Source organism: Bos mutus, chromosome 11 (genome assembly GCF_027580195.1).
Source record: "Bos mutus isolate GX-2022 chromosome 11, NWIPB_WYAK_1.1, whole genome shotgun sequence".
NCBI lineage: Eukaryota > Metazoa > Chordata > Mammalia > Artiodactyla > Bovidae > Bos > Bos mutus.
In genome coordinates, this window is record NC_091627.1 from 13,098,686 (window position 1) to 13,111,281 (window position 12,596).

The following is a 12,596-nucleotide window of genomic DNA, read 5'->3' on the forward strand; positions in this document are numbered from 1 at the left end:
GGGGTCAAACCCACATCTTTTATGTCTCCTGCATTGGCAGGTAGGTCCTTTACCACTAGGGCTGCCATAACAAAGTACCACAGGTTGGCTGGCTTAAACAACAGAAATCTATCTTCTCCCAGTTCTGGGACTTCCTAGGTGGTGTTAGTGGTAAAGAACCTGCTTGCCCATACAGGTAGACATAAGAGATGTGGGCTCAATCCCTGGGTCGGGAAGATCCCCTGGTGGAGGGCATGGCAACCCACTCCAGTATTCTTGCCTGAAGAATCCCCTGGACAGAGAAGCCTGGTGGGCTACAGTGCGTAGGGTTGCAAAGAGTCGGACATCACTGAAATGACTTAGCATGCACCCACAGACATCTGAGACCAGGGTATTGGGAGGGTTGGTTTCTTCTGAGGCCTCTTTCTTTGACTTGCCGTCTTATCCCTGTGTCTTCACATGGTCCTCCCTCTGTGTGTATCTGTGTCCTAATCTCTTTTTATAGACACCATATAGTAGTAGAGGACATCCTAATGACATCCTTTTAACTTCAGTTCAGTTCAGTCACTCAGTTGTGTCTGACTCTGTGACCCCATGGAATGCAGCATGCCAGGCTTCCCTGTCCATTACCAACTCCTGTAGCTGGCTGAAACTCATGTCCATTGAGTCGATGATGCCATCCAACTATCTCATCCTCTGTCATCCCCTTCTCCTCCTGCCTTCAATCTTTCCCAGCATCAGGGTCTTTTCCAATGAGTCAGTTCTTTGTATTTTAACTTAATTGCCTCTTTAAAGAACTTATCCCCAAATAAGTCACATTCTGAGATCCTGGGGATTATTATAATTTCAACTTATGAATTTCATAAATTTTACCTGCATAAGGGATGATTGAAACAAAGTCAAAGGGATTTAAACACTCTTTATTTTATCATTTAAAACTTTAAGGTCATCCATTAATTCCTTGTGTAACATACCATGAGAGATTAATTTGACTTAAACAATTCCATTTGTTAAAATACAAACACCAGGAGAGAAAGTCACCCTAAACTGTCCTTACCCATAACAACATAATACATAGTAATTCATCTGACTGCTTTCTTTTCCTTTTTTTTAATTAAAGTATAGTTGACTTATAATATTATATTAGTGTCAGGTGAACAATAGTGATTTGATATTTTTATAGATTATACACTATAGTCTATAACACTTTGGCCACCAGATGCAAAGAACTGACTCATTGGAAAAGACACTGATGCTGGGAAAGATTGAAGGCAAGAGGAGAAGGGGACAGCATAAGATGAGATGGTTGGATGGCATCACCGACTCAATGGGCATGAGTTTGAGCTAGCTCCGGGAGCTGGTGATGGACAGGGAAGCCTGGCATGCTGCAGTCCATGGGGTGGCAAAGAGTTGGACGTGACTGAGTGACTGAACTGATAGACTGTACACCATACAAAGTTATTATAATGTTAATGACTATATTCCCATTTTGTACATTACATCCTTTGCCTGTGACTTTATTTTATAGCTGACACTTATTAATAAGAGATCTTATTCCCTTTCACCTATTTTTCCCATTCCTACCTGCCCCAAACCACCCTTCCCCTCTAGCAACCACTTATTTTTTCTCTGTATTTGTGGTCTGTTTCTGTTTTGTGTATTCATTAGCTTTGATTTTTAGATTCGACATATACATGAAGACTATAGTGTTTTTCTTCCTCTCTCTGATTCTGCTTTTCTATATAATTCATTCTCCACCTAAATTGAAAGGCTCTTTCATATCAGGCATTCTAAACCAAATGCTTGTAACTATTAGTTTACATCCATTTATCTTTTTTTTAAATTGAAATGCATCCATTGATTTTTTATTCTGCCTCCAGGGGCTATAGGAAACATTTCTGATTACATAGAATAAATAAATCTTCCTTCATTCTGAAAAAATAAACAGATAAAAAAAGACATGGAAATATAGGCATTTTCAGAGAGAAAAACACACAGGTAAGGAGACCCCGAGTCTGGTCTGATAAGGAGGTCACCGCCCCACTCCAAATACACACACACAGACACACCTGCAAAAAATGTCTGAAAGTTTAAATAGAACAGAGTGGTTATGTATGCATAAATATCTTTGTGCACGAATAGATTTCTCGATAGATGTGTACAAAAATTCAAATGCCTAAACTTGGCTGAAGTTATAAATAGATGGAAAAATGGACAGTTCCAAGGAAATATAGAAGGAATAAAGGGGACGTGATTTTCCTAGAATGGAGAGATATCATGGAGTGAGTCTACAGTTCTAGCATAGGTACCAGGACATGGGTAGAACTATCCAACCACGGCATGATAGAGACCACAGGGTGGAAAACTGTCCACCCAGTTGATGAAAGAGTATTTCTCCATAAAAGACTTCCCTCAGATGCTGATGTGTGTGTGCATGAGTGTGCACATGTGCACACACATCCACACAGACACCTTTCAATCAGGCTCCACGAATTTTGTTGGAATTTGTAGTGGAAAGCCTATTCATTTGAAACTTAATCCTGCTTATCAATTTCTCTAAGCCCTCTTTCATGCCTTTGTTTCTTTAACTGTAGATAAATGGGTTCAACATTGGTGTCAGCACAATGTAGTTGACCGTTACTATTCAATCTTTGACAGTGTAGCTGGACAATGGCTGGAAATAGACACAGCAAATACTCCCATAAAAGAGAGTCACCACAGTGACATGGGAGCTGCAGGTGGAGAAGGCTTTGCATTTTCCAGCAGCTGAGGGAATTTTGAGGACCACAATGAGGATTCTCAGGTAAGAGATGACGATGCAGACAAATGGGGCCATCACAGAAACCAGCCCTTCTGTCATGGCGACAACTTCATTGACAGAGGTAGAAGAGCAGGCCAGCTTCAGAACAGGGTTGACATCACAGAAAAAGTGATGGATAACATTTGATGCACAAAAAGTGAGCCGATTCACCAGGAGGACATGCAGGAGGGAGTGAAGGCAGGAGAAAGCTGTGGAGAAGGCCAGTAGCAACATGCAGTGTCCATGGTTCATAACAGGGACATAGTGCAAGGGGTTGCAGATAGCTACATAGCGGTCAATGGCCATGGCTGCCAGGAGGTAACTGTCCATGTTTCCAAAGACTAGGAAGAAATACATCTGCACCAGACATTCAGCATAGGAAATGGTCTTTTTCTCTGATAAAAAGTTCACTAACATCTTGGGGACTATAACTGTTGTGTAGCAAATATCAGCAAAGGACAAGATGCTCAGGAAGAAATACATTGGGTTTTGGAGCTGAGGATCAGAGCGGATAGCCAAGATGATGAGCAGATTTCCCATCAAAGTGACCAGGTACATGATGAGAAAGAGGGCAAAGAGTGGTTTCTGGTCCTCAGGGCGAGAAGAGAGTCCCAAGAGGATGAATTCAGGGAGTCTTGTTAGGTTGGACATCCCCATGGACTTGAATGCACCTGCAGATAAACAATAAAGTCAATGGATGGTTCTTGTCATCTGGGACATGCATCTTTCCATCTTGTTCTTACACTGAGTGGTTATTAATAAATAGAGTTTTTAATGTAATGTTTTTTCCCCTGAATATGGAGAAATCAAGGTCAAAGTATGTTTTCACTTGTTTTTTAAAAAATCTTTGCGATGGAGAGCTATAGAAAACAGATGCGGGGTGGCATTGGTGAGAGAGAGACAGAGAGAGAGAGAGAGAGAAAGGGCTTTGAGAGCTTGGTTTCCTTTCCCTCTTCCCTACTCTGTGGCTCATAATCACAGGAACCACAGATGCAGTCTGTGAATCAGGTTCAGGTCAGCTTCTGATTAAGGATTATCAGTGACTAACCCACATCTTGATAATCATGAGATAGTCATCTCATCTAGTTTGCAGTTGGTGAATCTTTTTGAATCAAGATGCTTCTTTCCACATCATATATAATGGAGCAAGGAAGTCATCTAAAGCACACTGAGTTGAATGTAAACAGTTTTAGTGAAAAGAGAGATGGGGAAGGGGAAGTGAGAAAGAGGGAGTGAACTAGCATGAGAAAATGAACTCCCCAATCTCCCTGTTCATCGACTGATAATTCATGTCCTGAGGCCAGAGGAATGTGACTCACAGACAGATGGGTAAAGGAAGATTCAACTTTGGAGTATAGACATAAAAACTGAACATTTGCATGAACATATTTAGTCTCTAGTGATGACTAATTACTTATTTAGTACCCAGTGATGACTAATTATCTCTCTGAGATCAGAGATTCACACCTTCTTGCCAGGCATTCTCAAAGTTGATTTCTTACCTGGGTAGAACTTTGAAGTCTTGCCTCATCTATTTATTCCACTCTTCCCTTACTTATGCTCCATGGAATGACTTGTCAAAAAGAAGACAAAACTGTGCCAAGAGATAGCATACAGAAAAGGTACCTAATTGACTGCAGACCATTTCCTAATGTTTCTTCAATCTGATGCTCCCTTCCCTGGATTCTTATCATCCTTCACAACCTGCAGATACTTACAGCTCCTGCTTCCCTCCTGGGAGCATCCTCTAATACTGTGTCACTAAGTCCCTGGTGTTCGGTGGAGGAGAGAGTAAGGAAACAAACATCCATTAATTTTGTGCAGGATCATCTCCATGGATCCAGGAGAATTACATGTTCTGCCTCCCAGTATGGCCCCAAGTCCCTTTCTTCAAATCTGTGGGTCTAGTGTAACCTCTGTTTAGCTTGACATAGGTATCCAAGAGGGACAATAATTTTCCATCCCTGGCTCTTCAACCCCTCTGAGGGCTTACCTGGGCGGTGTCCCATGTAGCACCAAGGATGGAGTACCAGGCAGGGATATCTGGGCTCAGGATCCCACTTGAGCCTATAAAGTGTCCATTTGGCCTCTCTGAATGCTTCCATTTTAACAAAGGACAACTACTGTCTCTCCATCTCTCCCAAATTTAGATACAGCTGTTAGTTCTGTTAGGTAGAATGGGGAAAACATATAAAAGGAGGAGCCAAAGCACTTTCCCACGGACTCTCTCTCTCCTGTGTGCGTGCGCGCCTCTCTCTCTCTCTCTCTCTCTCTCTCTCTCTCTCTCTCCCCCTCCCCACGCACTCCTCCACTCTCTTCTCTTTGAGTCTTTGGCTTGGCATGCCCTCACACTTCGAGGATGGATTCTCCTGCTATCTTCTAAATAAAATAGAGCTGTAACACTGATTTGCTTAAGAGCTATAACATGGTTTGTCCAAGACCCAAGAGCTGTGACGCGCTGAGGGCTTTAACGTCCGTCACTCCAAATCTTTGTTGTGATGAGACAAAGAACCGAGGAACATACACTCGCGTGACAGTTCAGTAGCTGTGGCTTTATGTCACTATCCTCCAACAAAAGGGAGGATCATAGCCTTTGAACCTAACCTTAGATCACCCTTCCCTGGTGACCCCAAGTCTGCTCAGATATTTGATTACCATTCCTTGCTGCCACCACTATGGAAAACCACCAGCTTCAGATTGTCGACTCTTCTCAACTCATGAAAGCACACAGAATCCCTACATCAGGGTCTCGACATGCCCCACCAAATACATGTTGCTCATTTCCTGTCACTTAGTGATTCCGGATCACATCTTACAATTCAACCACCTCACTGTCTTGCATTTCTCCCTTCACCTGCATCTCCAGGCTCAAATGCAGCCTCCTATAGGGAGCATTCCTTGGTGACCTGATTAGAATGATATATCTGTCTTCTCTGCTCCCTCAGTACATGAATTTCCATTAAACACAAATCATGTTTATTGTTACATAATCTTTCACTTAAAGTAAGGCAACTAACATTTATTTACTCAGGAATTTATAAGTCTCTCTGACACAAACCACACAACAGCCTCATAACATATACATTTATTTTCTTCATTGTACAGTGACTGAAAAAAATAAGGTATCTGACAAAATATAACTCGAATCAGGGACTCTTTGAAGCCAAACTGTATAGTTGAACTACTCCCCTGAAAGGCCTCTCTCTTTTCTTTGACAAAATTAAAACTTTTATGTTAAGAAACAGCCTTCTATTTACTAAGGGACCTAAAATATTGCCTTATTTTTTTTCTTTGTCAGATTAAACATGAAAGCTTTTGGAGCCCTGAATCAAACGCAGGCCTTGTTCCAGATGAGCATGTGTGTTCAGTCGCTCAGTCATGTCTGACTCTTTGCAACCCCAACTGTAGCCTGCCAGGTTCCTCTGTCCATAGGATTTGCCAGCAGAAATACTGAAGTGGGTTGCCACTCCTAGGGATCTTCCCAAATCAGGGATCGAACCTATGTCTCCTACATTGCAGGAGGATTCTTTTACTACTACTAAGAGACACCTGGGAAGTCTCTTATTCCAGACACTATGTGCTATATATTGTTCAGGATCCAGATATCTTATCAGTAAAGCCATATTTTATTAATTTTAACACACTTTTTTATTCTTTAATATCTCATATTGAGGTTCATTTAAGTTTATGGCATGTCACAAATAATTGGGAGCATTTTTGTCAATGGTATATTAAAATAATGTATTTTATAATAGATGGTATTTTAGGTTTAATTAAATACAATAATCTGGAGTTAAGGAGGTAAAAATGATGTTCAGTTCACCTATGAGTGCATCAGTCCATAAGTATTTGTTTTATTTTTACCATGAGCTATACACTCTGTTATCCACTGAGGATATACAGCTCCAAGTAAAAGAGACATAATTTTCCCTTGGCTCTAACACATTAGAATCCCATAGCACCTAGCACCCATCCTTTACTGCAGAGGTTCAAGTTCAAGTGAAAGTTACTCAGTCATGTCCAACTCTTTGCGACCCCATGGACTATACAGTCCATGGAATTCTCCAGGCCAGAATTCTGGAGTGGGTAGCCATTCCCTTCTCCAGGGAATCTTCCCAACCCAAGGACTGATCCCAGCTCTCCCGCATTGCAGGCAGATTCTTTACCAGCTGAACCATAAGGGAAGCCCTTACTGCAGGGAGTGCTCAGTAAATATTTATGATATTGACCTAAGCATGGACTAAGCTAACTGCTTAAGCAATATTTTCCAATGTTAGAAGATGGTAACAAAAATTCCCTTAGTTCTTTGGTTCTACAGTTATTTAACATTTTTCTTATTCATTTCATTCCAATTCTAAAATGTCAATATTTATTTCTGTAAAACAGGACTATATTTTTTAAAGTAAAATTTTCATTTTTCTTATCCTATTTGTGTCAAAATAGAGACCTAAATAAATAAAAACCACTAGGTCATTGTAATTAGCACTCATTCTGCTAGTCACTGCTTCTCCTGAGAACTCTACTGTAATTAGATGGTGTAATTAGTAGGTTTCATTTTTAAAGAAAATATTTTACTGTTCTAGAGAAGAAGAAACAGACTGCTATGGAGTCTGTTAAACCTATGAATTAGGTTTAGCTATCAAAATGATATGTCTTTATCTAATTACTACTGTTATTGAGTAGTTTTAAATACCAGAACATTGATATTAATTCAAACTAGGGTGTAATAAATATAAGATGCAATATCCAGGGTAGCATGAAGAAAATAGTTAAATATATATACATATATATATGTATATATATGGAAATAAGAGTAAACTAAAAAGAATAAATTAGATACAAAAGAAGAAAGTAATGGGGAACTGGAGAACAAAAAAGACATAAGACATGTAGAAAACAATAAATTGGCAGAAGTTAAGTCCTTCTTTAGCTACAATTACTTTAAATGTAAATGAATTAAATTATTTAGTTAAAAAGACAGTGATTGGCTGACTGGATTAAATCAAACAAATGTGATCTAAACATTGACTGTCTACAAGAGATTCACTTTAGATCCAGGGACACAAATAAAAGTGAAAGGGTAGAAAAAGATAGTGAAAATATTAACCAAAATAGAGCTGAGATGGCTTTGATAATTATCAGACAAAATAGACTTTAAATCAAAAAAGTGTTACAAGGGGTAAAGAAGGACATTATTTATTGGTAAAAAAAGTCAATACCTCAAGAAGATATAAATACTGGGACAATATTCATATATCAGAGTTCTAAAGGAAGAGTGGAAAAAAGCTGCACAAAAATTCTTAATAATTGCAATTTGACAAGTCATAATAAGACAGAGTAAATTATCAAAGGGAAAATGTGGAAACACGCTAATCTAAGGCTCCTCTTTGAGAAAAATAATATCAGAAAAATTTTTCTGTAAGGAGATAATTAGCTCTAATCAGAAGGAGATTATGAAATTTATCCTTTGAACTTAAAAGAGCATTTTTCAGATGTTGGTCTATAAAATGATAAAAAATAGAAAGAACTAAAGGAAGGTCTTTTGCTAACCAATTAATCATATTGAAATGAAGGTCTCAATGTCAGTTAGACTTAACTATGCTTATCATAAATGCAGGTTTACTCTGTTGCCTTTTCTTTCCAGTTAATATTAGAGGTAAGACTTTTCTGCTCTTAAATTGCTTTTTATTCAGTCATCAAAAGTGAAAATTTGTTTGAGGTAACTGTAAAAAGTCATCAAACACGTCTAGGAGAAGAGATAATGACTGTTTATAAAGTACATTTTTGAAATTGAAGTGTAGTTGATTTACAATGCTGTGTGAGTTTCAGGAGTACATCAAAGTGATATATATATATGTATCTGAATATATGCTTAATTATATATTCCTTTTCAGAATCTTTTCCATTATAGGCTATTGCAAAATATTGAGTACAATTCCCTGTCCTATACAGTAGGTCCTTGTTGGTTATCTATTTTATACATAGTAGTGTGTATATGTTAATCTCAAATTCCTAACTTATTCCTCCCACACTTACCCTTTGGAACCACATTTATTTTCTATGTATGTGAGTCTATTTCTGTTTTGCTTATAAGTTCATTTGTATTTTTTTTAAGATTCTGCATTTAAGCAATAGCATATGATATTTGTTTTTGTCTGGCTTACTTCACCTGGTATGATAATCTCTAGGTCTGTCCATGTTGCTGCAAATAGCATTATTTTTTATGGCTGAGTAGTGTTCCACTGAATATACATGTGTATACCCCACATCTTCTTTATCCATTCATCTGTTGGTGGACATTTAGGTTGCTTCCATATCTTGGCTACTGTAAATAGTGCTTCAGTGAACACTGGGGTGCATGTATCTTTTTGAATTATGATTTTCTCCAGATATACGCCCAGGAGTAGGATTGCTAGATCATATGGTAGCTCTATTTTTAGTTTCTTAAGGAACCTCCATATTGCTCTCCTTAGTGGCTGTGCCAAATTACATTCTCTTAACAGTGTAGGCGGGTTTGTTATACAGTGCATTTTCATTCATTGTTGCCAGTATAACTAAACTGTAGATGAAGTCTCTGGTTTAAAAAATATTTTTCTACTCTCCTGGGTCATCCTTTCTCCCCAAATTATAAATGAGTGGAGCAACTTTTAGTTTAGAGATAGAATCACAAGTCAGTTGTACCCCTTCTGATGAAGTTAAGAAAGACATTTTGAATTAAATGACTCTGTTTCTAAACCTAAATATACCTTGGTGCTTCAATTAGGGTCCAGCGACTTGCATTTCCCCTCCTGTCATGGGAACAAACCCAGGCACCTGAAAGAGCATGATCTTATTGGCAGCGTATCTGTCTTTGAATTCCTGCTCCCTGTCCTACGAGCTAAGTGATTTGAGGCAAGGCACTTCTCTTCGAGCCCCAATATATTTAATCCATAGAACAGAATTAATAAGGTTGACCTCACTGGATTGTGAATATTAAATGAGATCACATGGTAAAAGTAAAGACTTGCTTATATAGATCCCCTTAATTTCTTCCTACAGTGTTCATCCTACTTGTAATGACTTCTTCCATATCAGCTGGTCTGAAAGACCCATGAGGGAGGGGACATATTTCATTTCATTTATTACTGGATCACCAGCATCTAAGACAGAGACTGGTGAATAGTAGATGCCCAGTGGTTTTTCTCAATGTGTACCTATTATGGCCTAACAATGATTGACATACATGTAGCACCAGTGGGATAGGGCTAAGATTGAAGAGAGAGATCACAGTATATATGATTTTTTCAACTAAGCAGAGGGAAGTGATCCTCAGTGTCTGGAGGAAAAACAAGAACCTATGGATGATATTGATGTTGCTGCTGCTGCTAATAAAAATGACAGTAAACAACGCTGACGAGCAATTGCTGTGTTAAGTACCTGTGATGGATATTGTCATTCCCAGATCCTCCCTTAGGAATGAAGGACTTATTTGCCCCAGTAATTGCAGGGCGGGGAGCTGCTGACAGACAGCCCTCTGCTATCAGCTCCCTTTGGAGTACTGACAAATACTCGTGCTCATGCTCAGTCACTCAGTCATATCTGACTCTTTGTGACCCCATGGACTGTAGCCCACCAGGCCCCTCTGTTCATGGGATTCAGGCAAGAATACTGGAGTGGGTTGCTATTTCCTCCTCCAGGAGATCTTCCAGACTCAGAGACTGAATCCAAGTCTCCTGTGGCTCCTGCATTGGCACGCAGATTCTTTACCACGGAGCCATCTGGGAAGCCCATAATTGACAACATTGTGTAAATTTAAGACATATAGTGTGATGATTTGAGATATTTAGATATTGTGAAATGATTATCACAATAAGGTTAGTCAACACATCTGTCGCCTCACCTAATTATTGTGTGTGTATGATGAAAACACTTAAGATTTATTGTCTTAGATCTGTGTTTGTGCACCTGAGACTTATATCTCACTTTTTTGCCTTGTGAATCCTTACAATAACCCTTTACAAAAATCCCCTTGGCAATGTTGAATTTTACTCAAGTCCTGTGCTCCTGGAAGACAAAGTTAGAAGAACCCATCCATCCTTTTGTGTCATGGAAAATGGCTGAACTTTGACCCACCCTCAGCCAGAGTCAGAATACAACCCCTCCTTAGTGACTCCTCTGTAGCATCCATTGACCTCAGGGAAAAACTTACCCTGATCAACTATCCAATCTCACCAGTTCATCACACTTTTCTATTGCCCTAGGTCTTTCCTCCCTCTTGCAATAATCCTTTCAAATAAAGTCTCTTCTTCCTTAAGTCTGAAGATATTAGTTAATTTGACTCCTGTTCCTTAAAAGTATTTGTGGTCCACAAAAAACAAAGATTTACTGTGTAACACAGGGAACTATATTCAATATCTTATAATAACCTATAATGGAAAAGAATCTGATATATATATATATATATATATATATGAACTGAATCACTTTGCTGTATACTTGAAACTAATACACTATAATAAAACTTCAATTAAAATTATACTTCAATTAAAAAAAGTGTGTGTTCTTCTATACCTTGTAAACTCAAACAACCCAAATAGTACAACATTTTGCTCCAAATGCTTGCATTGTCTGTTATTTTGTTTCCTCGGGATCCCACAGATTTTTGGCCATCAGATTGTTGACTTATGAACTAGCACATAATCTTTGTTTCCAAGTCTGGTAGACTGGCATATGGTGGACAAGAAACAGAAATTAGTTGAACAGACAAGTGAATTCACAAACCTCTAAATTTCCAAATTCAAAAATGTATGGACTAGCAGTGACTTTAATATTTTTCAGAACTTACAAATGAACAAGAGCATTTTCTCCTACCCAATTTGATAATTTCTGTAGCTTGGCTTAAATTTGTTGAGAAAGAAGAATCCCCAGGAGTTGAAAACACCTACTACTATAGTAACTGGTACCTGATATTTACTGTCTGGGAAAGTGGTGCAGTTGAATTCAGGTCAAATGAAATGAATAAGGAAGGGCATAATGTTTCTTTAGTTGTGCCTGGTGGAAAGCAGGAAGAAGAATACTGAAATGATGGGTACTTGAGGATGTGGCCTGGAACTGGATCATCAAGAGTCATCTGGTAGGCTGTTTTTTTTTTTTTTTTTTTTTTTTTTAATATGATAATTTTAGAAATCAGGTCCTGAGTCTTTGAGGTGGTGCAGAAGAAGGAGTCATTCTGATCTTTATAATCAGAGACAGAGATCTTGTTATTGAGGAGCCTTTGGACTAATGTGGTGAAGTCTCTCTCATGCACACACAAACACACTCAGATTTAAAGGACTACATAAGAAAACTCAGCCTTATGAATAAGGATGTGTGTGTGTGCTAAGTTGCTTCAGTCATGTCTGATTCTGTGACCCTATGGATTTCAGCCTGCCAGGCTCCTCTGTCCATGGGATTCTCTTGGCAAGAATACTGGAATGGGTTGCTGTACCTTCCTCCAGGGGATCTTCCTGACCCAGGGATCAAACATACGTCTCTTATGTCTCCTGAATTGGCAGGCGGTTTCTTACCACTAACATGACCTGGGAAGCCCCATGAATAACAATACTCAGGAGTTTGAAGTGATGAAACTCAAGTCCAGGAGGGATTTTGGCAGGGTTAGAGAGGGGCTTCCCAGGTGGTGGTGCAGTGGTAAAGAATCTGCCAGTCAGTGCAGGAGATGGGGGTTCAACTTCTGGGTTTAGAAGATCCCCTGGAGCAGGAAATGACAATCTGCTCCAGTATTCTTGGCTGGAAAATTCCATGGACAGAGGAGCATGGCAGGCTACAGTCCATGGAATCT

At 39.1% G+C, this 12,596-nt stretch overlaps 1 protein-coding gene across 1 annotated transcript; it reads right to left on the bottom strand.

The window, feature by feature from the left end:
* Nucleotides 1-2,623: 2,623 nt before the first annotated feature.
* LOC102264791 (olfactory receptor 1L3) lies at nucleotides 2,624-3,436 on the bottom strand. Its single transcript, XM_014480573.2, has one exon. It carries the CDS (start codon nucleotides 3,434-3,436, stop codon nucleotides 2,624-2,626), a length of 813 nt encoding a protein of 270 aa, XP_014336059.2.
* Between the last annotated feature and the right edge of the window lie 9,160 nt (nucleotides 3,437-12,596).

What these genes read in the sequence shown, in the direction of transcription:
- LOC102264791 (XM_014480573.2), bottom strand. Translation starts at nt 3,436, where the DNA reads ATGGGGATGTCCAACCTAACAAGACTCCCTGAATTCATCCTCTTGGGA.